Here is a 27,293-nt window from a genome sequence, read left to right as displayed (position 1 = left end):
TGGAGTTGCTTTACTCACCCAAGGCATCTGTTTCAGTTTATCTGTTTATTTCAAAGACTTAAATGAAGACAAATAAGCAAGCTTGTGCATAGCACAGTAGAGACAAAAAAGTGATTAAAAGGAATCCGGAAAAATGACAACTGCATTATACAAAATTCAGTAATTTTTGAAGATGAGATTGAGATTTGTTTTAACAATGCTGTCAACTGTTTGTGAAAACTACCTAAAACACAAAGAAACATTTTTCGACATTACTGTCGTGTAAGCGTGCCCTGAGACTTCTGCAAAGGAAATTACTCCGTTTTTGTCATACTGTTGAAAAGCGTCTTGCATTAGGTTACATTTAAAAGCTGTATTTTTCCGAATGGAATTGCCAGATCCAACTGAGTTGACATGGCAACAAGCCCCGACGGTAATGACCTGCCGACAGTCTGTGATCCAGCACCAAATTTAATCTTCGGTGGTTTGATTGAATTGCGTTTCTTTTTTTTTTCTTTTTTTTTTTTAAAGGCATGCTGACTGTTCATGTGTTAAAATGTATAGAAAATACATTTGTTTTTAGACTTCAAACAAACTCTGCCGTGGATGTTTTATGTCTGCCGTGCAGCTTTATAAGGCCAACATGACAGGTTTAAAACCGCAGCGATGACGGCCCGCCTCTCTCTAAGTCCATTCACTTCCTTCATGTATGAAATATCAGATCAGCAGCCCCGGTAATATCCACAATATTGTTTAAACATCTTCACCGTTATTGTTGATCTTCTGATATCGGTGGCCCCCGAAAAAGAAAAGAATGTTTGTAATACTTCAATTTGGTCGAGTCCAAATATTTTCTCTTGGCCACAGCCTTGAACAAACAGCATGTTATTGTTGGAGAGCTCTGACCACTGTACTGTTGGGCCCACTGGAGGCCGGCAGGATTTGATTAGCACTACCGGGCTGGGTGAGGGGACCGGGCAGTCACTGGAGATGTATGAGGAGGGTCAAACGGTCAACTCCCTACTGTGAAGAGGTCCCGACTTACAAACAAATCTCCTCACTCAACAACCGTGTCCTCTCGTTGTGGTCTATTAGATTTGGATGCACGTAGCACATGTTGTGTGTTGCTTTGCTTTGAAGCTATCACTGAACCCCAACGTGGCCCTGTTACATAACCTGACTGGTGTGACTTACTACATCCCCTCTCCATGACCTTGCACCTCGCTAATTTGTTTGGAAACCTGAGCTCCTATCTTGAGTATTCTAGGCATGTGAAAGATTGGAGACTAAATTAAATTGACTTCAGAAGTGTTTCTTTGGAGCACCTTGCCATTGATTTTTTGTGTGTGTGTGTGTGTGTGATGTCTTCTTGAAGAAAATCATTGGCCCATGTGCATCATCTAATTGCCAGGTTTCCACACAGAACTCCTTATGAATTATTTTGTTAATCCAAAGCAATTTGTGAAGAATAAATAGCAGATGAGAGGTTAAAGGTAAACATTTTGTCAACATAATCCATATCCAGGTCTACTGGCGCTCGTCCGGCATAAACAGGCAGTTTCCAGTTTTTGCTTTAGCCATTTGACGGGAGTACGGCAATTTGCGCCGAATTGGCCGGGTCGCGGATAAGCTTAATTGCCGTTGTGATAGTGAACAGCTCCACTGCCTCGTCAAAGATGATCACACACGCTGAGTGGAGGCTGCATGACTGTATCGCGCCAAACAAAACTCAGTCTGTGACTTTCTCCTTTTGTTTGCCTGTTTTAATTCCATGTATCACCTCTTTGTATTGTTTTTTTCCCCACCTCCTTTGCAGACGAATGACCACCCTTCCTCTATGTGTTACATAACGTCCATTCCTCTGTCTTTGCATTTTTCACATAACCCTGTCACACATATTGTTGTTAACCCGTGACAAAACATTCCACTACAAAACAATATTCCTACTCAAGGTTTTTCCACAAGTTGTAAATGCTGGATCAACAGCTCTGACTCACAAAGTGAAAAAGACAGCTCCGGCTTCAAATCGTAAAAAGCCTTAATGAGTAGGACTATTGGGTCTATTTAAAGAAAATGTTTTTTTTTTTTAACACACTCATGATGCTTTCCCTAATTATTTCCCTTTTAGAACAGTATAACAACCACAGTGGATATTTATATTGACATTTTGACAAACAACTTTTATTGTCTCAAAAACCTTGAGGCACATATTTGAAACCTGTTAAAAAAAAAAAAAAGCTAACAATTATGTGCACGTTTTGTCCTTTCATGTCCGCAGATGTGAACGAATGCTTGAACCAAAACATATGCGGCCGTGGAAGGTGTGTCAACAGCGAGGGCTCCTATAGGTGCAACTGCTTCCAGGGATACAAACTCACACTGGACAACGTATGCCAAGGTAAGTCGTCAGCGGCCAGAGATATCCGTGACAAAGTAACAGCTGTGTAAATAGTTTCCACGCGTGCTACTGCAGAAGCTCCATGGCAAATTTGACGCTTTTATTAAAAAAAGGTTATACAAAAAGTCAGAGTGCGTTTTTTTTTATTTCCTGAGGCCCCGTTCCATTTTCCACTCTTCCCTCTTTCCAGATGTGAATGAGTGTCTGCTTCCGGGGATCTGCCTTCATGGACGCTGTGTCAATCTAGAGGGTACCCACAGATGCACATGTAACCATGGTTACCAAGTCACCTCCGATAACAAAGCCTGTGAAGGTCTGCTGTGTGTTTGAAGTTGCTGTTCTATGTAGCTTATGGCATCCAAATTAAACATTTGTTTTTTTCCCCACCCATAGATATCAATGAATGTGCATCTGGTAAAAAGTGTCCTGAAGGAATTTGCATCAACACACCAGGCTCCTTCACATGCCAGAGCTGTAATCCTGGCTTTCAACCATCTGCTGATGGGCTGAGATGTGAAGGTAGAATTTCTTCCTTCAATTTTTACCTTCTTTACTATGAGACGGTTTTGCATTATTTTGTCCTTCTGATTCATCTCTGATGAACAATTATTGCTGATGACTATGTTCCCATTCAATTTTAGTAATAATCATCATAGAGATAATGCTGTGAAAGAGTAGAACTGTGTTGTTTTCTGTTGAAATCCCTTGGAAACGGTCTTAAGTAAAAAAATAAAAATAATAAAAAATAGCGACCAACCATTAATAATTTCGATAGGACTTTTCTGGTAAACTCAAATATGTGTCCGCAGATGTGGATGAGTGTTCTCAGGGCGACTGGTGTCTCGGTGGCGTGTGCGCCAACACAGCTGGGTCGTACACCTGCACCAGGTGTAAGGCTGGCTACAGAGTGACTCCAGATCGACGGCGATGTGAAGGTAGGCTCAATGCCCAGCTCCACTCCTCAGAGAAAAACCATTTGTTCTTTCCAGGACTCCTTTGACACATACTGGGCACCTTGACAAAACAAGCTTTCAAATCCGTTGCATTCAACTTAAGCATTCCTTTCACATTTTATCCGAGTGAGGTCCAAACATGTCTACGATGTATTTGTTGTGATCCACCCAGATATTGACGAATGCCAGTCGTTGTCTACCTGTGCCAATGGCATCTGTCTAAACTCAGAGGGCTCTTACACCTGCGAGAACTGCCCCACAGGCTACACAGTGTCGTATGACGGAGAGCTCTGCGAAGGTTGGTAACTCAGCACTCATCTTTAATGGATCCATGCATCGCTTCATCTGTCTTATCAACACTTGAGAAAATCTGTCATGGTGAATTAGGTGTTTTTGTTGGCGGAAGAGATTCCCCTGTTTTCTCTAATATCCTGTGCTGGTTCGTGCCAGACATTGACGAGTGTGCGCTGCCCACTACATGCCCCCGGGGAATATGTACAAACACAGAGGGTTCCTTCACATGTGTCAGCTGTCAGCCTGGTTATAGAGTCTCAGAGAATAGACAGCAGTGTGATGGTGAGACTTTTGGCTGCCTGATTGCTGGCTCATTTCATGTTTGTTTACTTGCACGCAGATGTTTGTCTCTGGCGGAATGTATGTGTCAATGCGCCGTTTCCTGAGGTTCTTATCTGGTTCAGGTTTGCCGATGCAACATGTCCCATGTCTCAGACATCACATCATAGCTGGCTGATCAACCCCATTGCCTCGAGCACTGATTATTTAACTCTTGCTCAAAACAAAAACACATCTGTCTCAAAACAGTGCACAATGTCAAATACTCTTCAGATAACTCAACCGGAAAGACACACGTGTTGACTTTTCCTGCTTCACTGATTTTTAATTTAGCTAATTTAAACAGGCAGGATGTATTTGTTTCAAGCCAGAGATGGCAGCCTGGCTTATGATGTGTCCATCCATGTATTTTGTGTCCAGATGTGGATGAATGTTTGGAAGCTCACGTGTGTCCAGGCCAGCTGTGCGCCAACACGCTGGGATCTTATACCTGCAGGAGCTGCGGACCCGGCCTGCAGCTGTCTAAGGACGGTTACGGCTGTGAGGGTAAACCGACCTTTATGCTTACCTTTTCATCTTGGCTCGTTCAGGCTATCATCATGGTAATTATCTAACCAGAGCTCAGGGCACGATAAAATAAGATTGCTTTAGACCCTCAACATGATTACAGAGGAGCTTTACAGTATGCCTTAATATATCATGGCACGGTTTATGAGATCAATGGAACAAAACGTCTGCTTTGACCAATCCTGTGAGGTTCGCTTTGCAATGACTTCATGAGAATGAGAAAACCGGATGATTGTTTAATTCAAACGTGGCCTCAGTTATTCACATATACTGTTCTGTGTTTTTTAATGGAAGTCGGGATCTAACCCGAGAGGATGATCCCCCACTGATGTGTGTCTCTGCGCTGGGAAAAAGTTTCACAAAACAACCCCAGGTCCAAGTGCGCCTCTGATAGGATTTAAATGATATGATGGAAAATATTAAGGCCTTAATTTGAAATTAAGTCAACCGCTGTGCATCCTTCCTCCGTAAGCTCGCTATGTGGAACTCCCTCTGTTCACCCAAAGGCAAAACTGAGCCATCACTTAACAGTGGCCCACACTCGTTTCCCCGTAAAGAATATAATCTGTGCTGGTCTGTGGAATTTTTAGTGGTCGCATAACAGCCATCTCAGTCTACTGTTTATCCGGAAAATTACACACCACCTGTAATAGCTTGCTGTTTTGCCGTCGATGATCGTCTTGCATACTTATCTTTCCGTCCTTTTTAATAAAACACTCCGTGCTATCAAATTAAGCGAGATTTACTTACTGCACCTCATGCTTTGCACTCAAGCTGAAGCTCACTGCGTTGTTAATAATATTAGCAGACAGTGAAGATATAGCATTTCCACAGAGTGGATTCTTTGGCCAATTCAATGTCTTCAACTTTGTTTCCGTTGTCTCTCAGATATCAATGAGTGCGAGACCCAAGGTCTGTGTCCCACGGGCATTTGCACCAACACAGAGGGCTCCTACTCATGTATGGCCTTTGACCGCGGCTTTACTGTGGCACCCAGTGGTCGCTCGTGTGAAGGTATGTAACCATTTGCAGTGGCGGTGTTGTCATGGGTCTAACCGTAGATCAGCACGATTGCATTATCTACTACAGCAGTGTGAGTTGCGCCTCATCCTGGAGAGTACTGGAGGTTGTCAATGGAGGCGCATCAAGAAAAATAAAGAAAAACACATTTTGAAACCCAAGTTAACTGTTGTTTAAAGAAAAATGGATCAATTTCTCTTCTTAAATCCCATGGATCAGCTGTCCTCAAAATTTTTACACCACGTTAAAAAAATACTTTCTCTCCAAGGGTTATATATAGTGTGTGCGTGTGCGCACTTGTGTGCATGTGTATAGGTACTGTGTTAAGGTTCAGTGTTCACATGTCTGCTTCACCCTACTGAGGTTCCAGTTTTGAATCTTGGCTAGACCAGTCCCTGTGTGAAGTTTGCTTATGCTTGCGTGAGTTTTCACCATGAAATCCAGCCTTCTCCCACTGTCCATAAACATGCAATTTAGGTCAACTCTAAGTTGGCCAAAGGTGTGAATGATTGTCTATGCGCCCTGGGATTGCCTGGTGATTAGTCCTGAGGTTACCTCCCAGTCCTGTTCACCTGCAAACCTAATGAGTGCAACTGCACTCGAAAACGGGTGGCTTGATGCATGAAATGAAACCTCACGATTCTGTAATGATTACGATACAATGAATAAGAATAATGATGTAAAAATAATCATGCACCTCAGTCATTTCCAAAAGTAGCAATTATTTCAATGGGTACTGCTTAAAGGGTTGATTAATACCAGGAGCTCTTCCTTAAGATGACAAAACGTTTGGAAAAGAACACACTGATCTCCAGCTGGTGAGACTTATGTCATCGTCATGACGTGTGTGTCTTTGAACACAGATGTGAATGACTGTGAGGACGCAAACCTGTGTGTGGGAGGTCAGTGCACTAACACCGTTGGATCCCACAGTTTTGCGTGCCCTGCTGGCCTCGAGGTGATCGATGGGACCTCCTGCGGAGGTATGTGCATTATAAAGCAGAACAATCAGCTTTAACTTACTTTGATACGATATCTAAATATGTCCTTGTATGTCATGCTGCAGATGTCAACGAATGTTTGACCATCCCAGGAATTTGTGGAGAAGGACAGTGTCTGAATACGGAAGGCTCCTACATGTGTGTCTGTCCTGAGGGATATGACACCCTTGATGGGCAGACCGGCTGCCAAGGCACAGTCACACACTCTAGCAAAGACACTTCGGCTATGCCATATCAATTGTTCTATGACCACCTTACTGAAAATCCTCATAGATCTTGTGTCATAGAATCATCGCCATTCAAAAGACAGTGAACATGATTTGAGTTAACCTAACCGGTTACATTTTTATAGATCAGATGATTTTTGTTCATTGTCTTTGTGCTGCTTCAAATATCCCATAGACCAATACCAGTCGATTGGGAATCGCTGCTCTAGTGGTTAACATGTCTGTCGTTCAGCCGAGAGTTGTGCTTGTATGGGTTTTCTCCGGGAACTCCGCCTTCCTTCGACATTTCACAGTCCAGGGTCAGAGGCGTAGCCAGAAATTTTTCAGCAGGGTGACAAAACGCCAAAGTCAGATGGGATAGGTTCCAGCTTACCTGTGACCCTACTTAGGATAAGCTATCGCTAATAGATGCATACATGTGTGTGTTGTTCACAATTGCTCATGTAATGCATTGTGGTCTTCTACAATTCTATATTTCTAGTTAGTTCTGAGACTTCAGGCAATCATATTCAGTCCAACCATTCCGTTTTAATTGCCCATAACCTCACCATCAATCTCACCACCAGCTTCAGTTTTATATTATTCCAGCCGCACCCAGTGACCCAGCGATCATAGCGCTGGGGGAAATAATGTTGCTTTGTCATCCGTTATGGACGACAAGCTTCTCTTTTCAGCAAATTTGCTGTCACAATAATTTAAAAGGATTTGACTGGAATGTTAGAGTTGAAGCCGTGTTATTTCTGGTGTGTCTAGCCAATACAGTAAAGGGTGAAGTTAGATAAATGATGCCTGTGGGGATGGGCTGGTCCCCTGGTCCAGGTTCTTGTATTTGCTAGTACAGCCCTGCAGTGAGTTGCGAGATGAACTAGCCAAGGCTCACTCCTTGCCTAGGGACATACTCCCACTGAGGCTTTGGGAGATTGGAATGCAAGCCTACCAGCCTCCGTCAGCTGCTTTGGCTGCCTGCCACAACAAATCATGGATACTGATGATCAAATTAATCAGAGATTGTCTCATATTTTCTTTCATTCATCATTTTTTGCAACAGTGCTGGCATAGACAAAGCCAGAACTTTCTCACACGGGTTGGTTTGCAGCTTTATAACAGACGAGTAAAATCATGGCACCACAACCAAGATGTCACAAAATGTTATACACTGAAATGACAATATAATAGAATAAAATCAGGACAAGTTTAGTTGAATGCAAACCTGATATGATCGCAGGAAGCCGTGACTAATTCTACTGTATGAAAGGCAAGAGTTTAATTTAAATTCATCCTATAGTGGAAGCACGTTTAATCGCTTTGCTTGTCACAATACATCACAGGCAATTAAGTCAAACTGGGTCATTTCCCACAGCTCGATTGATGACCTCTCACAGCTCACTCAAGTGCCACGGCGTAGTTGCTGGAAATCATTGAGTTGGGATAAAACTTAAAATTCACTATTAGGAATAGAAAAACATCTTTGTTTAATATGAATTGTGGTCCATTGCTGAAATCCTACTAAATTATCAAGCTCACCCTACTGGTTCATCAAAAGTTTGGAAAAGGAAAAGAGGATTCTCTCTCACCTCCCATCTTGAATCCCAGTTCCATATACTGCACGAGTTATGCTGTAATGCTGCAATTATCCACCATTGTGCCCCTAATCAAGCATGTAGCATTCACTATCAACATTTATGACTCAGAAGGAGCACTGAGGTAGATATTTCACTTCTCTGTCCTTCCTGTTTGCCAGTATACCGTAACAGGATCCAAATGAGCAGTACGTCTTATGTTCAGGCAGAATGATTGCGCAAGTTTATTTGGTAATATGTGGAAGGAGAACGAGTGTTCTCTGTAGACTCATTGAGTTGTTTTGTGATCATCGGTATGTAATAAATTTTGATTCTCTCTTTACCGTAGATGTGGACGAATGTAGCAAAGACAACGTGTGCACCCGGGGCCAATGTCTCAATACTGAAGGCAGTTTCATGTGCTTATGTGAAGCTGGTTTCAAGTACAGCGAGGACACTGCTGACTGTGAAGGTAAGATTGGTATATTGGATTTTAGGAGTTATATCAGAGAACAGATTTTTTTTTAAGCCACCCACCACCTTTTCCCACCAGAGCACTCCAATTTTATTTTTTATTTTTTTAAAGAGTTTAACATAGGGATATATTGATTTGCCATCATAGAATAGCTTTTGGCCCAAAATATTAAACCAAACACTCAGTTTAGCACAACCAACAGAGTTGGCGCAACCCTACCCCCAGCGCTCCCACGGCCCAAAGTGCGAAATAAAAAAATAAAACCTAGTTTAGCATATAGATAGATTGAGTTTAAAATCACTCAGCAGCTTTTGCCACGTATTTTGGCTCACCCCGTTCATCTGCATTACACCTCCGAGAACAACTCGACAGAATTGGCACACTTCTATTCCTGGCACAACAAAGCAAACCTATACTATATTGGTAGAGGTCTTGAGAAACACCCATTTGATCAATTATAGACCTTTAGCATTCCTAAAAGCAGAGTGCAGAGCTGATAAAATATGAGTGATGCAGATCACTGCCTGTCACTCTTTGGCCAAGGAGAGTCATTATTGCGACATCACTGTAAATTGAATGGAAATGACAGACCTAGTTATTACAAAAACAAGCACGAATGTTAACATTAGCATACCCAGATGCCTGAAGTACAAGTACTCAAAAGTCTGGACTCTGCTATTGCATTCGGTTTTCTAGCAGTCACTCAATAGATAAAATTTGTCTTGGCTAAGGCCTCATATTGAGACGAAATACAGAAGACTCTTGTTCTCTTCCACTATCATTAACGTGTTTAGTTACAACTGATGCATTCATTGCTGGCTAGTTTTCACAGTTTACCGCGGTATAATTTTTGAAGTGTAAAACCAACTGGTACAAAGTTAAGTCTAGTTGGAGTGGTGGTGGTCGTAATAGTAGAAGATCGGGAGATATTCTCCATTAGATAAATCAACAAAAACTTCCACAAATTCACTCTTGTTGAAAATCATCCCAAAATAGTGGAAGATTTTATAGCTGCAGAGCAGAGGTCAATTTTGTTCAATTTCCAATCCATTTCCAATATTTAAGATATGCCAGTGTGAGATATCTGATCGTTTCTCCACATTTAGAGTCAAGCTTAGACAGTGCACCACAGTTAGCCATGACTAATTTTTGATAGGCAGTGAGAAGTCTCCAAGTGGTTCTGTGGCTTAAAGAAGCGAGGGTTTCCTGAATGACATGACTGTAGGCCTGCAAGTGTCTTTCCCCTAAGGAGAAGCGTGAATGACCCCATTGTGAGCAGGAGCCGTTTCTCCCTCTGGACCATCTCCCTTTAGCTCCTTCGCAAGTTCTTTGGTTGCTGTAATAATATTGTTCTTGGCCATTCCCCTTGCCCGCTGCGTTCACTGAGGACAGCTACACCACAGGCTTCCTGGACGACTCCAGCTGCACAGCCACCACACTAGAATCAGAGGGAGGGATAGCTGTGTGTGTGGGGTGGGGGTCAGGAGTGGGGGGGGGTCACATGTGGTTGCATTTGTGCCCCTGGTCATACCCTTTTCTAACCATCCGCTCTTTCTCTCTCTCCAGACCAGAATGAGTGTAAGGAGTTTGGAAGCTCGGTGTGTGGTACCTGGCGCTGTGAGAATACCATTGGGTCGTACCGCTGTTTCATGGGCTGCCAGCCTGGCCTTGAGGGAGAAGACGCCACAGACTGCGGTTAGTGGTCAAACCACATGTAGTTAAAGGAATAGAGGCCACAATTTACCACATTTGAGAAAAGGCAGGCCGATTCAGAGCCCTTCCAACTGACAAATGAGACATACAGTATATCTTGAGTGTTCCACCCTTTAACAATATATCCAGGGGGCGTGCAGAGGGTGGGGCCTCAAGGGTCGAGCAATCTCAGGGAAGAAAATCCCTGAACTCAAACCATGGGTAGACAGGACTCATGACCTCAGTGCCGGTGCGCCACAACAACTAACCCCAAGAGAACTTCTCCCAAAACAATAGTTCGACAATAGTGATGAATTCATTGATGTTCAAGTATTTCTTCAAATGGACAATCCAACTACACACCACTTGGTGAAAACAGGACTCAAGCCACGTGTCTATAAACTTAAAGGATGCAAGGGCTGCTTTGACATTCGTCAACTTAAATTTCCTGTGTGGAGTTTGCATGTTCTCACCGTGCAGGCGTGCGTTTCCTCCGGGTTCTCTGGTTTCCTCTCACATTTCAAAAACATGCATGGGAATTAATTGAACACTCTAAATTGTCCCTAGGTGTGAATTTGAGTGCGGATGGTTGTTCATCAGTGTGTGCCCTGAAATTGGTTGGCAACCAGTCCAGGGTGTAGCCCGCTTACAACTTGAAGACAGCTGACGCTTCTTAGTAGAAGCAGTTCAGATAATGGATGGATATATTATGGTTATTTGGAAAAACTGCAATATCTCAGCTTTCTGATAAAGGTGATAAGGCAAATACTTGGTGATTTTTCAGGATTTTGGAGTGATAGATCCACCTCTGCACTGCAATGCACTGAGGTGGCCCTTGAGACTGGTGCTTTTTAAAAAGAGCAACCCTTTTATAGGAAGCAGCGAGTGATGCCAGTAGCTCACACAAGTCTGGAGTGTGTCTGAAAAAGATGTGTTGAAACCTAATCATTGTTTTTCTTCTGATTGGGAGACGGGACCATTTGCTTAGATGTCCACATACCTTCTCTGTCCTCCCTCTGGATCCAGGTTCCAGTTCACCTAGATTAGCTGGCCGTTTTTGTGCATTTGCTACATCTGGGCCACTCAGCTGTCCAACTACAATAGACACATCTCCATGATATCCAGAGTACACCACCTCTTGTGTGTTTCCTGGCACACACCTTGAGTTTGTGATATTTGTGGTTCTTGCACAACTTTTGGATTTCCTTGCTCGCTTTTCATTCTGCAGCCCAGGATTCATCTTTGTTACTCTCACTGTAGAAAAAAACCAAAGCGGCTTATGAGGTTTTTGAGAGATAAAAAGGCCAAACATTTATCTCATCCTTAGTTGGGATCCAAACAGTCACCGGAGAACGACAGGCGAAGAGAGGAAAGCAGGCTGAGAGCATCTGAATGGAATGACGCCGTCTGAACACAGATGGAAGCTGTCGGTGTTAATGGCGGCTAGTGTATGCATTCAGTGCGGTTAAATGCGTCATTGCAAATAAGGTGGAACGTTAAGAGTCGCACGTCCTAAAGATCATACAATTTGTAAACCAACCGCTTTATCTGGGAAAATATGCCTCATAGGTATGCAAGATTTCGGTAAATTGCACAAAACTCGTAAAGGCTGTGAGAATCAAGAGCAGTGTCAGTGTGGTGTGTGTACAGAACATTTAAGTACTTTTCACTATGATACAACATCTCTGAAATCCCAAATATTGGGCCACTCGTTCTAATATATTGAAAAAATTTGGGAAATAAACCTACTACACTACTGTATATTAATTCTGTTCACATTCAAGTGCAAGCTATTTTTTTATTGGAGGTTTTAGACCTACAAAAAAAATAAGAACTTCTACTCTAAAGGATTAACTCCTGTATATTGCTTTTTCATTCTTATCACAGTGAAGAATATTCGGCAAGCGCAAAATAATATTATCAAGCCATTGCCTGTACGGGTAGTAACAGTTTCATTATAGTGACCGTTTCACTGTGAAGGGATTATTTCAAGGGGAATTTGACTGTCTCAAATTGGACCCGATTATTAAGTCATTGTTGCAGGTTTGGTCAAATATTATGAGCTTTTTATTGGGCTTTTGCTGAAAGGTGGATTTTAGGGCGGACCCAGTACTGATTTTGGGAAAAGCGTAGACTTCCTTGCTAGGGTCATTATGCTGATATACTTCCCCTAGGGCATGTTTGTGTGCTTCTAAAAATCATCATCGATCATTCAAGCAGAGGCCATAACGTGCAGTTTCTACATTGAGGGTTGCTTTATTTTTGAAGAGGCAGTACTTTTCTTTGGCTCTGTAAACTCTCCTCTTTTAGATTTATAAATCATGATAAAGTACAGTGGCGTGTTAGCCGCAACTGCGCTTTTAGGTTTCACTCAGGAAGCCCCATCGATGCTGTGCATAGGGCCCTTTTGGAGATTTTACAGCAGAGCTATGCATCCATGGATGTGTCATTGTTTAAATTTAGCATCGGGCTCATGAATTTTTTTTCATGTTATATGCCATGTCTTTAATAAGACCAGTCTAAGAGTGGAAAGTGTATGCGGTCAACCTTCCAATAGAATAGTGAAAATTTGCCATGTGTGTCTTTAGTTACCATGTCTTTCTGCCCACACACTGTAATAAAATACAGATTATTGTGCCCTGCTGTGGTCATTCCAAGATAGGAGATTGACGTAATAACTGAACAGCATTTTCATGACGTCATTGTTCCTCATTTTTGCCCACGTGTGAAATGATGTCTGCATATGGGTTCAATCAGGCTCAGGGTTACCCACAGAATATACAGAAAATGTGGGTTGCAGGTTGTCGCTGACTCCCATGCTTGTGTTATTGCCTACCACCATGTGCTGCGGATTAGTACATGGCACAGAGCTTTCAGATACTGGAGGTGAATACCTTTTGGTCCTGCTCTGCCCCTCAACCTTATGGCCTTCAATGGAACCTGAACGATTCCCGTACCTCGTTTGTTCCCTCAAGGCAATTTACACTTCTGCGTGAGTCCTGATTACCACATGGAAAGAGCAAGAAATTAAATCTCACACCCCACTGGTGTGTGCCGTTGTACCGCCAAAAATATTATTGCGATGATCACCGTGACTTTAGACACAGTGATAATGGCAGATCAAGAAATGCTACTGCTAAGACGTCACAACATTTTGAGTTGAGACACATTTATCATAAAAATGATTGGGGTCTGGGTGGCATGGTGCCGGACTGGTTAGCACGATGGCCTCACAGTGCAGAGGTTGTGGGTTCAATTCCGGCTCCGGCCTTCCTGCATGGAGTTTGCACGTTCTTCCCGTGCCTGCGTGGGTTTTCTCCGGGTACTCCGGTTTCATTGTTGCTGTCACAGAACTGTTAACCTTGATTATTAATGTGGTTAAAGATTGCAGTGGTGGAGAACTGTACTCTTTATTTAACGTTTTTTTAATCTCTACTGTCCATCAATTTTCCTTGCTTATCTGCGTCCTGCTCACTCGGGTAGCGGTTTGAGCAGTGAAGCCCAGATTTTTTCTGTCTCTGGTGACCATGAGCCACTGGACTGTGAGGCTTGAGACCAGGAGGCATCTGGAATAGATGTCCGAGAAATCTCATCTGGCTCCTTGTGATGTGAAGGAACAGATGCTCTACTGGTCTCTAACTGAAAACTGTCAAGCTTCTGCTAGTAAAGAACTAAAATAATTCACAATAAACCGACTAGAACAGCCAAACTTTGTTTGGGTTTAATTAGTGGACCCTAAAATGGTAGTGGATGCTCTTCTAACATGAATTTAATTCTAAAAGGGTGTCAACTCTTGTGCAACGACATTATATCAGTTGTCTATTTTTACTTCCCCTTGCGAAATTTTATTATAATATTTAACATGTTAGTACATTAGAAAATTTGTATTTTTAACGAAGTCACGCAGGTGAAAGGTCACATTGATTGTGCAAAACGTTTTAAAATTATTTATCTCTACCTTATTTTTTTACATCACAAATCCGAGCATTTGAACAGGGGTGTGAAGACTTTTTATATCCACTGTGCAGTTCCTCACAGTATCTTTAAGCTGCTCTGAACGTAATGCGAATGCAAAGATGACAGTGTCTCACTCATTCTCTCTCCCCTTGCTGCCATTTCTGCTCACAATCCAACAATTAAGGTCCTCCTCAACGTTTCCCTGCAAAGGACAAGACAGCCTTGTCTCTGTTTTATTAGCGTGTGGGAGCTCCACTCCCTGTCTCAAGTTATGGAAGTATCCAAGTGAGGACGAGCCTAGCAGTAAGCCTGTGAAAGTGGTTGTCTGTGTGTCTGTGCTGAACGGGGAAACAGGACGCCAGCCAAATACTTTGCTCAAATCAGATGGGTTTTTGGCCCATTTTCTATCTTTCTAAAGTAGAGACTACCTTATGAGTCCTCAGGGTCAAAATAAAACCCGTGATGTCAGGATCACATGTCTTCAGAGTGAGGCCTGCTAGAACCGTAATGCTTTTATTGGGATTGGTCAAAAAATGTTACACGACTATGGGCACTGTTGTGGTTTTATAGGCTGCATTTTTCTTTGTTTGTAAAAGGCCTTCCTGTTTTCGAAGCCTCACATTAGTCATGGAAACTTTTAGACTGCAGTGCTCATAAGGGGTGGTTACCAAGTCAAGGTCAACAGAAAGCAATCTGATTGCACAACACTGTGGTGCTTTCTCTAATTTTAATTTAACGCTTCATCACAACCGCTAAAAATATTCATGCCTGTCAAAACGATGGCGAAAGTTTGACTTCGCAATCAACGCCCAAGTGAACAACCGATCCCCGAGTATTAAGTTTGAAGTTCCGCCGCATAAAGGACATTAAAACACAAAACCGTTTGACAAACCAAAAAGCTCGGCATACAAAGAAAGTCTCTTTTATCGTGAAATGTAAAAGAAAACCATACATCTGAATTATTTATAGAATATCCCGTAACGAGGAAGGTATTTCTATGGCTAGTTACTGACATCACTGTTGAATTACTCCTTTCCTTTTGAAAGAGGATGTGGCTGACAGGCACGAGTGGCTTGGCTGCATCCTGCTCCCAGAACCACGTTTGGACTGACCGCCAGCCAGCTCCGAGTCACAACATATTTTGCCAAATGTGCCAACAAGAATGCTTTCGAACATTCCCCACAATTAAAAGGACACAAAATGATGAGACTTAATTACCCTCTCGAGTTGCATAATTTCATTTTCCCCAAATGATTTCCAAACACTTAATCCCCAATTTGTCTGTCATGTCTCTTTAAATCTGTTTAGTTGCCACAACAACTCCATTCATTGCGGATTGTTTTGGGGCCAAGAAAGTGCTGCAGAATTTCTTTTTGTTGTATGTGACTCTTGCCTGATTTACATCAGGTTCAATCTCTCCCAATCCCATGCTACTTATTAAATCTTTGAAATGTTGTCTCTTGATAAATAACGATCTATAAAGCTGATCCTTAAAGTGATTTGTGTTATCGTATGTTGGATGTAGAAATTGGCTCCTGAGCTGATCGCTTCCACTCTTGTGAGAATACTTTAAAGTGTATCTTAAGGATATTTTTTTCCATCAAATCTCAGTTGTAGTTCATCCCAAAGGTGCTTGATGGGGATTGAAGTTAGGGTTCCTTTGCAAGTTCTTCAACAATTCACTCATGTAAGCATGCTTTTAGGCATCTTGCTTTGTGAACAAGGGTCACAGTTTTTCTGGAGGAGATCAGGGCCTTCCATAAACTGTTAAGCATAGACTTGTCCAGATTGTCTCAGTGAGCGGAAGTTTCGAGATTTGGGGAGGACATGGTGTAGTGGTTTGCACGTCTGCCTAAGCGTTGCAAGGTTGCGTGTTCCACGTTCCTAAATCATGCGTGTTAGGTTAATAAAAGTCTCTGAATTGCCCACAGGTGTGATTGCGAATATTAAACAAAAAATATGCCTCAAGTTCACAGGTTAAATTTGTGTGCCTGTTAATGTTCATCAGATATTGTAAATATTTTCTCACATGAAGAGCTGACACGGAGCAAAATATTGCATTGCATTCAATGATTAACCACAAACCACTTTGCAAAAACCTTTCCGAAGATAAAACGTCAGTGATGAAGCTGTCTGTATCAAATCAACATGTCATTTCGTTATTTGAACAGATACATTGCTCCTGAATTCAGAAAGCATTGATCTGAAAAGCTAAAAAAAAAATAATTATAATAATAATTCACTAAATATCGATGATGCTACAACTTTGAACATAGACAAAAAAAAATGAACTGGCTGAAGTCACAATCCAGGATTTCGCAAATTGGAAAGTCAACATTGCCACTGCGTCCGTCCTTAATCCTTAATCTATCAATCCAAAAGAATGAAAAAGGGTAAATAATCATAATCAATAATCTTGATTTTTAATGAATTTTTTTATCTGTTCAATGTATTTATTATTTATGTTAAGGACTTGGTAAACCATTTATAAGCATCTACTTTGTGGTAACTCACGCCAAGCCAAGAACAGATTGAAGGCACAGTGATTTTTTTTTCTAACTTTAAAATACGCCAAATGCTGTATACAGAGCAAGAAGTAACAAAGTTTCTTTCATAGAGCAAGAGGTGCTCGTCCAAGTTTAACTGCAGCTGCTCCCCTGTTTCCTGACACCCCCTCTGGATTTACTTAAAAAACAATTTTAAAAAATTTCCTTGAATTAACTGACAAAAACCGGTGTTTGAAAACCCTGTCACTGAACTGTATAATACATATGTCCAAAATCCTTGACATGTTAGAAAGACTGTGGTTTCGCTCGTTATTGTAAGTCAAATTGGAATTGGAAGTGAGTTATATTTTGTAAAAGAAACTCCTGCTGTTACATCGCAGACATTTAACGCTGTGTTCTTCACTTTGGGCGCTTTCCCTCACCTTCACAGATGTTGACGAGTGCCTCAATCGGACCATATGCGGGAGCCACGGATTTTGCGAGAACACCGACGGATCCTACCGCTGCGAGTGCGGTCTGGGCTACACAAACCCACTTGGAGACACCAGCAAATGTGTCGGTGTGTACCTGCACGGATTTATAAGCCAAACAGGCAATCTGATGTTTTTCCTTGAATTCTCATTCAACTTTGTAAGTTTGACTCTATTACTAAAAAAGGCCTTGTGAGTTCAATGGTTCGTTGATACGTTGTCACGAATGAATATACGTTATACAGTTAGGTTTTGAATTGGTTGAGCGAGAGTGTAAGCAAAAGAAACAACTACCTTCTGCCAACTAAGTTTGGTAGGCAATTGCCGGTAGTTTGATTTTTAGTTGTTACAGATTCCATTAGTTTTGATTCCAACTTTCGTTTGGCCAAAATATTGTCTGTCAAACCAGACATGGGCTCGTCCATGTACAGAATCCAAACTAGTTTTTGCGGGTTTTTTTGGCGCCACGGTCGAAAGTAGTAGTTTGTTTTATAAAATTAAGAGATCCTATCATGCAATAAATACCGTGCTGTAGTCAGAAATTTGCCATGAAAGAAATAATTTCCAGGCTTTTTTCCCACTTAATAGAAAATGATGAATATTTTTTTTCAAAATATTCAAATATTTTCAAAATTTTCCAAATAGGCACAGCCTGATATTAAATTATGATGATATAACTGTGAGCAAAAATATCACAGTAGTAAAATTACAGCTCTAACTTGTCTTTTTTTTTAACTATTAAGAAACTTAAATAAATAAATAAATAAATAAATATTAAAATTCTTCATCTGTTTTACTGGGTTAGTGCAATTGCTCTCTGTCTTCTCCCTCTTTGTGCTCTGCTCACCCCTCCCCTCTCTGCTCAGCCGAGAAGGAGGGGAAAAAAAGTCGCTGGTCTCTTCAAAAAGCTGGCTCATTTAAGGCGGTATCTCACCGACACGACCATCTTTAGCGGGCAATCATATTGTGCCCTGCTTTCAAGTCCCTTAAAAAGTCATGAGTGATAATTAAAACCCTGACTTTTCAAAATCATGGTAAACCGTCAAACCAATTGCCATGTTCACATGCGGGCATCCATTGTTCAGCAACAATATACTGATACCAATTCAAGAGATCACGTCTATTTTTTTTTTTTTGCCATCTAAGCGTTCATAACCAACTGATACCGATAGTGATATCCTGTATGCGCTACTGTGTCCTTGTGGAGCACATGCCTGATCGTTTTATTGACCTCGCGACCTCTCCCTCAGATGTGAATGAGTGCGAGATGAGCTTGGCGCTGTGCGGGGAGGCCCTGTGTGAGAACTTTGACGGCAGCTTCCTGTGCATCTGCCCCAACGACAATGAGGAATTTGATCCCATCGCCAGCCGCTGCCGCTCCCTGGGTAAGAGAACGCCGCGAGCATCCACAGAGTCTCACCGGACTTAATTCTGCATCGCATCGACGGGAGACGGAGTTTTCCTTCATTTAATGAGCCGTGCCTTTATTATCTAAACAACATGGGCGATGAGGTGGAGGCGACCTACTCCGTGTCTTTTAGAGTATCTCTTTGACCTGGTTGGTTTCATTTGTTTTGCAAGCTAAGTGCTGCGGTTGGTTGGACGCCCTGCAAAATTTGTACGAGTCTAATCCCCCAGACAATTGATGCTGTAGCTCCTTCGGTAAAGCCCAGCAAACTCCCCGAGGGCCCTGTTACTGTAGACGCACTTTCCCACCAAGACAAACAATGACGGACTGTACCTACTGGTAATCGAGGCTGTGGGCATCTCTTCTAAGATAATATCTCGCTAGCGCTTACCGTTATGCGGCGCATTGTGATTGCACAGAAAAGCACTTTGACTCACGGAAAGATCATCACGTCCCCGAGTTTGGTGCGCGTACAGGAATTGGGCGTATTTACATTATTAAGCGGCGCGCCCTCGGCAGGGTTGTTTTTCCTCCTGCCCGGGCACTAAACCCCAGCTATGCCTCTGTGTACATTTTTGCTACATTCCACTGTTTGCTTTCGACGTGTGTTAATCAATCATGTGAACGTGAATGGTGTGTTGACTCACATGCCAGTGTTTCCATTTTACTAAGCCGGCAGCTTAATGGCAAAATGCCTGAGCCCATGCCTATTGGACAAATGACTGGGTTGAGCAGTGGTGGGTGAGGGTGATGCACCACCTACCAGGAGGCATGCAGACACATTGACTCATAAAGCCACTTGACAATGTTGCTGCGTGATACCGGCCAATTATACCGTCGAGCGTCCAGATTTCAAAACCACCGTTAGGCTCTTAGCATTATTGTGCAAGTTACTTTGAAAGGTTTCCAGACAACAAGAAAAGAACTCAACAAATGCGACAAATAGGAAGTGTCAAGTTACCCTGACTTAACCTTTGCGGATTACCATGACAGATGACTGAAAATCTACACATGTAGACAGACAATATAACAATACTCACAGGCATTTATTCATTATCCTGTGGAAAATTTGAAAAATATGTATTCTATTGAGTCATTTAAATTAGTCGTAGAAGTACTAGTCATCCTCATTTGTGTCAGCATGACTAAATTAAACTGCCTCCTGTTTGGCAAGGAGAGGACACCAGAAGGAGCAGCACACTAAATAGAATTGCAGCGCTGAATTCTCTTTTTTTATGTTAGTTCAACTCCATATCGTACCACTTTTCTGGCATGCCATCGTTCATATCATCCTCCATCACTGTCGACTGACCTCTCGTATACTCTATTTTTGTCCACCTGTAGCTGACACCGAGGCAAAAGACCCCGCTCCCGCAGCCCCCTCGGCCGAGGAGAGGAAGGAATGCTACTACAACTTAAATGACGCCAAATTCTGCAACAACGTCTTGTCTCGTAACACCACCAAGCAGGAGTGTTGCTGCACCGTGGGCGCTGGCTGGGGCGACAACTGCGAGATCCACGCCTGTCCCACTCCAGGAGGAGGTGCAATGAAATATAAAAAAAAAAAGATTCTTCCGTGCATTTGAATTAGAAATGAGCACTGAACTACGTTTTCTTAATTGACTGTGTGGAACATTAACAATCAATTTATCACTCGTCATATCCGGCACTGATGTCAGGAGTATTTCTTTTCCAGATGATTTTCACCATTTATGCCCTCATGGCAGCGGATCCATACCCTTGCCAGCTTCGTCTACTCAAAGTTTGGCAGAACAGCGACTCTACATCGGTACTGATTTCATGAACATCTTTAAGCTTTTACAGCTTCCTCAACTTTGGCAATGAATGTTTTATTTTCACCTTCTGCCACGTTTAAAGCCAAATAAACAAACATAATCACTCTCCCCTTTTACGAGGCGCCCTCTTGCCAAGGCTCAATCGGATGCATACCTGTTTTAATGCTATAATCGCAGTGTCCTTGCTGCTTTATTGTTTGCTCAGCCGGAAGCCAATATTGCCTGAAACTGCTTTTTAATGTGTTTGTTTGTAACACTTTTGTCACAACAAGATGTGTTCTCTCTCCTTTTCCTCCAGATGCAAATGAATGTGAAATGTTTGGATCAGATATTTGTAAGAACGGACAGTGTGTCAATCTCTTCTCCACCTATACCTGCTACTGTCGCTCCGGCTTCTACTATGACAGTGTCAGGCTCGAGTGTGTCGGTAAGAAAGTCTTTATTTTTCAAGTTTTAGAATCACCGCGTTTCAGCTGTACAACGGCCCATCTTAGAGATGATAATTCTCGTGTGTCCTGTGCCATTGTTCTGACTGCTCTTATTGACTCCACATGTCCCATTAGGCTTATTGCTTTCAGTCTCAAAGCGGATGTTTGAACTTTTTGTTTTGGTACTGCATTCTTCTGCGCTCGTAAATAAATCCAGCAGTTATTTTTATGTCGTGGAATGGAAAAAAAAAAAATCTTGATGATGGTGATGACAAGAAATAGAAATTAAAAAGCACCAAAAAATGTTTTCATAAATAATTAAATAACTGTCAGACTATTTGTTAGCATGTCTGCCTCACTGTCAAGAGGTCTGGGTTCCAATCTGTGGTCTTTTGTTTAGCCACACAGTTTTGAGGCTCAGGGTTTAAACGTGTGTGGTATTTTGCATGCGCTCTTTAGGCCTCCCACATGCACAATTATGTCTAATTAAATTTACGAGAACTCAAAATCATCAATAGGCGTTAGTGTAAATGGGATTGGTTGTTTGTCTGCATGGGATTGGCCGGTCGGTCAACCAGTCCAGATAGACTCGTGCTTTACTAAATGAATGGATAGAAATAAAAAAGCTTCATCCTGTTATTTAACAGAAAACAAAGTTTGATTTCTCACAATAATGATGTGCCACTGTGTTTTCAGATTATGATGAATGTGAATTCGGAAACGCTTGTATCGATGGCGCTTGCGTGAACATGCCCGGCTCATTCAACTGTTTCTGCAGTCCGCCATTAGTGCTGGACAGCACGCGGCGGCGCTGCATAAGCGTCAACACAACAGAAGGTATGACATTTAAAAATACAAAAGAGAAGAGTGGATGAAAACTAACAATGGCTTGGGACTAACTCTCGCCCAAAGTCACGATCGGAGATGGTGAGACTATTACGTTAAAAATGGTATTTATTTATTTATTTTTGAAGAATCTGTGGAGTCAAACCTCGATTTACACATGGACATCTGCTGGCAGCGTTTGGAGGGAGACAACATGTGTTCAGAACCCCTGCAGGGCCGCAGAACTACCTACACTGAGTGCTGCTGCCTTTATGGAATCGCCTGGAGTGGGCAGTGTGCCTTCTGTCCCAGAAAAGATTCAGGTGAGAAAAAAAAAAAATCATAGATACTCTTTGTGTCCTTTTTTTGTTTAGTGGTTAGCCTTGAGGATTATGCGCTCTGCCTCAATGAAATTTGGGAAACACTTCACGCCATTGCCCCTTTGCAAGTGACTGGGGACCAGTCGAGAGTATACCCTGCCTCTCTCCTTAAATCAGCTAGATGGATGAATAGATGTCATATTTCAATATTAGAATCACCTCAACTATTGCTTTCAGAGGACTACGCAGTCATGTGCAACCTCCCCCTGAGAGGAGGTTCAGACAGTCTACGAGAGCGTCCGGGCTACGAGTATGGCGTGGATGGGCCCGAGGATCCCGTGGAGCCTTTTGCCCCTCCCTACTGGGACAACTACGGCGGCCCAGCGGGACCGTACGACGTTCCCGAGAGCGTGCCACTGTTCAACGACAATGATTACAGCGTTCGACAGCCGCCCGTGCGAGTCCCCATCCATCGACCACGTGAGCACCAGCCTCAGCTGGTGGATTCCTTTTCTGGTAAGTGGGAACATGTCTCACTTCGACAATGACACACTGTCATTAAAGCAGACGTCATTCATGACTTAAGGGTGGTTAACAGGTTTTTATTAGTTCTGCATTAGTGGGCAGTATAATTGCACTGAGAGATGGTTTCAATATCTTTCGTGTGAGAAAAGCTCATTATTAGAAGCAATGTCATGTAGCTCAGTTCTTTTCCTCCTACCATAGTAGACATCGGGTGCATTTTGACCATTAGTATTTCTACTTCAGCAGCAGGATAAAAACTTTTTCCACAAATGTGAAAACAATCATCCAAGTTGTCTTGATTATATCTCCAAAGTGTGTGTGCAACCGCCATGACCAATGCAAGATATCCATATTAAAAACAAAAAAATGATTAATTCACACCTCCACTTTATGTTTTCAGAGCGCTATGATGGCTTTGAGGGTCTCCGAGCAGAAGAATGCGGCATCCTGAACGGCTGCGAAAACGGACGTTGCGTTCGTGTGAGGGAAGGCTACACCTGCGATTGCTTCGACGGTTACGAGCTGGACCTGAACAAGATGGCCTGCATAGGTACGCTCTCATTTTGACATCTGAGACCTCAAACCACTTGAGGCTCTGAATAAAAGTTGATTTTGGGGCCCACTGTTTCCACCAGTATTAATTTCTGGGCCTTCACAAACGTACTTTAAACAAATTGCAGGACTGTGACAGGACTATTCTATCCCATTGTCAGTCTGACATATCTTACTTAGGGTATGGTTTTTAATCTGAAAAGAGAACACATTCAGCTACAAAACTGGACCGTCATTCCGAGTCAACGTGCAATGCCTCATCTTGTTTAATTGTCTCTCAAAATGTTGAGATCAGACTTTGGTGATCTCTCCCTTCGTGTATAAACCTTGTGGAGCCATGCTTGAGATTTATCGCAGTGAGGCAACTCTTCATGCGGCTCAAGAAGAAGCTTTGCGTTTAACAACCTTGCATTAGCTTGTGTTTTATGGCGATCTAATGAAAGCGGTTGACTCCCCTCAAGCATTGTCTGTTCGCCCAACGGTCTGGCTGCTCGCTGCCAAGAGTAAGGCCTTGAATCTCCGGCCACTCACTCTATTACATGGGGTTTTTATATCTTTTTAGTGTGCTTTGTCTTGTTATGGAATGCGATGATTACAATATTCCGTCTGCATACGGGCTTAGCAGCTTCAAGGTCGATGCAGAGCCAGTGGAAACGTGGCGCAAAACATGCTAGTCAACCTTTTACTTGCACATCAGTGTCAATATCAGAACTTGAGCCTCATCTGATCATGAGTGTGTAGGCAAAAAGAAAACATTCAGGAAATTCAAACTAAAAAAAAAAAGGGGGGAGCGACAGACAGTGACGCTTTCATCCATTTACAAACTGCTTATCTGACACAAATATGCAATGAAAACACTCAGAAGGAGCATGGAGAAGACATCAAAACTATGGTAAAGGGCCATCCAGAGAGTCACATCCCTGACGTCACTCATTAGGCCACGCCCATGACAGACACGAATACTACAGTGTGCGGATGTGTGGCTTTCGGCTTCATTACACTTTTTGAAAACACTTTATTTCTCTAAATCCTCTTTTATGCTGTTTTTATGTTTATGTTTTACATCACTGTGCTATTTTTTATTCTCTTCTTTGATGCATTTTGGTGGGTACTATATTAAATGGCATTTAGGGTTGCAAGATACACAATATATTTGCTGGGACACATTGTTAATGATCAGGGTGCTGGTGTATATCCTTGATCGGGACATATCTGTTTCATTCCAGAAAAAAAAAAAATTTGATTCCCTTAATCTATCTTTGCGGCCTGGTACAAAATGGCTACCGGTCCGCAGTCTGGTGGTTGGGGACCACTGCTGAAGATCATTGCTCAGGGAACAAATTCAACTTGAAGCAAAGGCGTTACTGTACTTCTCTCCCATTAGCAATTTGATTATTTTTGACATTGTGATACATAAATACAATTTTTTAAAATGTATTTAGTATATCACAAACCAGATATAATCAGCTATCAACTTCCACCACTGCCATAAGCAATCCGGTGTTCTATTTTTTATTTTTTTTGCACCATCTTGAGAGGTTTATCCCAATTTTTCTGGCGCCCACCCCACAAGCTTGATCTGGCTGTCTGACATCTACTGGCATCCATTCCGTCATTGCTAGCTACTTCTTTGCTTACATAACACCTTAAAAAGCACAGAACATTTGAGTAGCATCCCAAAAAATTATTATAGTGTGTTTTTCAGTGAAGCCGTTTCATTATCTTCTCCATTGTTGCAGGTATTGCATCCAATGGAGATATGCTTAAAACTCTTGACAAATACAAATAGAATGTGTTAAGTGTTGTTTACAAATAAGCAAATGCTCCTATGCTATCTCTGACGGACATGTGCTCATGTGTCTTTAACTTGCAGACATAAACGAGTGTGAGGACATCAGCGACAAGGTGCCATTGTGTCAGAACGGCCACTGCAGCAACACGGAAGGATCCTACAAGTGCAACTGTTTGCCCGGCTTCATGGCCTCCGCTAAGCCCCACAAATGCATCCCGGCCATCCCGCTGGCAGAGTTTAGGGAAACGGCAAACTGAGACGAGAGACGGATGAGCGCTGATTTCTCCTGCTTCCTTTTAACGTTGAACTTTCACGCCTCCTCTGGCCTTCTCCTCCTCAGTGCCTGGCGCAGTTATGCTGAAATGTCCAACTGACTCCAACTCCTTGCAGCACATACACTTGCATTCGGCTCACAACACACCAATCATTGAATCTTAGACGAATAAGAGGTGTGAAGACATGGCAAGGGATTCTGTGGACTAAGCTTTTTCATTCCGTAACCCCAACCAAGAAATCATTGGCTATATTTGACATACTTAAGTTTCTTTTTCACTTCTTTTTTTTTTATTTTTAGAATTGCCTTATTGATTTCAAACCACTGCTAACTAGGCAGCAACTGACCTGTGAGGGTTCCGAAAAAGAACATCATTGTCTTTTTGCTTGTCACCCACACTTGCGTGTTCTGAGAGTAGTTCAGCTTGCACGTTAGGTTCATTGAACACTCCAATTTAGTTTTCCAGCTTTCATTGGGCCAAGGCACATATTTTCCATTTGAAAATCTCACAGCACACCACGAACAAACAAAAAAGTCACAAAAACTAACATGGATATAAAAAGCCTGCACAAAAAAACAGCTGAAATCCATTTGAGGTTAATCAGATGCACTTTTAAAGCAGCAAGTGTGTGCTGACTTGAGTTTGAATATGATTTGTTAATTGAGAACACAGCCTAACCGTCACATATTGTGCAACCGCATCTCATATGTTTGTTTTTAATACCCCTTTTTTATGGGGAAGGGGGCTGCAATTCAAATATATGGGTAATGGTTGCACTTTTCTGGGACTTGACAAAAACCTGGCATTTGAACGGAGGTGTGTAGACTTTTCCTATCCACTGTGTATGCACTAAAACAATGACGATCTTGCCTCAATTTACTCACAACTGGATTAACTTAGTGTAAAATCTGGATCTGTTTTGTTGAAACTAATGCAGTGTTCTCTGATATATTAGCGATTTGCGACTCACACATTCACCTATCCTCAAAACTCACCTATTCACTCTTTTTGTGGGCAGGCCACTTCCACGTCTAATTTTAAAGTGTCACTTCTGCGCCATCTTAGTACCAATGAACTGTGTTAAAGTGAGTTGAGGAGCTTTGTGTAGTGCTTTGCCAGTTGTATCTAGATGCAACTATAAACCTCTTTTGTTGTGGGTGTGGGAGACGTCAATTACTCGTTTTCGCTATTCACAGCCAGGTTCGGTCCCACAGTATTCTGTTATACGGAAAGAAAAAGTTGGGCACAAAGGTTAATTGTTCCTTCTGCCATGTAATGGAAGAGAGCGAGAAGAATCGTCTGTCACTATATGTCGCTGACATAGATAGATAAACGAGCACATTATTTGTACAAAATGTTCGGAGCAATTCCGTGAAATTGGATCGTTTCACTGTGGTTGGGGGCTCGGGGATCACTGCTCTAAATTGTCCATCAGTGTGAATGGTTTCTTGTCCAGGTCGTTCCGCGCATCTCGTCTAAATTCAGATGGGATAGGTCCCAGCTCAACCATGACACTAATGAGAACAAGAGCCATAGAAAGTGGATGGATGGCACTTAACAGATGTTAAAAAAAAAAAGCGGTTTTCTTATCCTTCATTCTTCCTTTTCTTCACATTAAAATGGAGCTGAACAGCAACATGTCGAATGTGCGGACCAAGACAATACAACCAAACGTTTCAAAAAGACTCGAGATGTATATGAGGATCTGATAATATGATGTTCTGTAAAGGTGCAATACTTGCCTTCATCTGTTTTGACCACTTTTTTTTTTTTTTTTTTTTACAACTTCCAAAAAGAAAATCAAACTAACAGTATTAACTTATTTTATTCTGTTGACAAAGGAGCAAGCTTTTCGAAGCATGATGCGACATTTTAATCTTGTCTAAAATAAGACCCGATCAAATTAATATCACTGCTTTTTAGTTAAAATATTACTATTGTGTACACAATTGAAACAAATGTTTTATTCCCACTAAAACAAAGGCTCCGCTGGA

At 42.1% G+C, this 27,293-nt stretch overlaps 1 protein-coding gene across 1 annotated transcript in view; it reads left to right on the top strand.

The window, feature by feature from the left end:
• Positions 1-27,078, top strand: part of LOC148343111 (latent-transforming growth factor beta-binding protein 2-like) — a 92,326-nt gene extending 65,248 nt beyond the window's left edge. Inside the window, exons 20-41 of the mRNA XM_088315496.1 lie at positions 2,258-2,377; positions 2,568-2,690; positions 2,771-2,896; positions 3,187-3,312; positions 3,503-3,628; positions 3,781-3,906; positions 4,324-4,449; positions 5,359-5,484; positions 6,354-6,473; positions 6,557-6,682; positions 8,627-8,749; positions 10,319-10,447; positions 17,339-17,467; positions 18,629-18,763; positions 20,131-20,328; positions 20,483-20,575; positions 20,881-21,009; positions 21,707-21,847; positions 21,985-22,158; positions 22,393-22,671; positions 23,081-23,230; positions 25,106-27,078. Of these exons, the coding sequence (XP_088171622.1) occupies positions 2,258-2,377; positions 2,568-2,690; positions 2,771-2,896; positions 3,187-3,312; positions 3,503-3,628; positions 3,781-3,906; positions 4,324-4,449; positions 5,359-5,484; positions 6,354-6,473; positions 6,557-6,682; positions 8,627-8,749; positions 10,319-10,447; positions 17,339-17,467; positions 18,629-18,763; positions 20,131-20,328; positions 20,483-20,575; positions 20,881-21,009; positions 21,707-21,847; positions 21,985-22,158; positions 22,393-22,671; positions 23,081-23,230; positions 25,106-25,281 (3,101 nt within the window). The 3' untranslated portion in view covers positions 25,282-27,078. The remainder of the gene's footprint in view (positions 1-2,257; positions 2,378-2,567; positions 2,691-2,770; positions 2,897-3,186; positions 3,313-3,502; positions 3,629-3,780; positions 3,907-4,323; positions 4,450-5,358; positions 5,485-6,353; positions 6,474-6,556; positions 6,683-8,626; positions 8,750-10,318; positions 10,448-17,338; positions 17,468-18,628; positions 18,764-20,130; positions 20,329-20,482; positions 20,576-20,880; positions 21,010-21,706; positions 21,848-21,984; positions 22,159-22,392; positions 22,672-23,080; positions 23,231-25,105) is intronic.
• Positions 27,079-27,293: the final 215 nt, after the last annotated feature.

The sequence above is a fragment of the Idiotropiscis lumnitzeri genome, chromosome 1, assembly GCF_059441095.1.
Source record: "Idiotropiscis lumnitzeri isolate Australia: NSW breed Sydney's pygmy pipehorse chromosome 1, RoL_Ilum_1.0, whole genome shotgun sequence".
In the NCBI taxonomy this organism is placed as follows: Eukaryota; Metazoa; Chordata; class Actinopteri; order Syngnathiformes; family Syngnathidae; genus Idiotropiscis; species Idiotropiscis lumnitzeri.
This window is presented reverse-complemented; position numbering and strand designations above follow the sequence as displayed.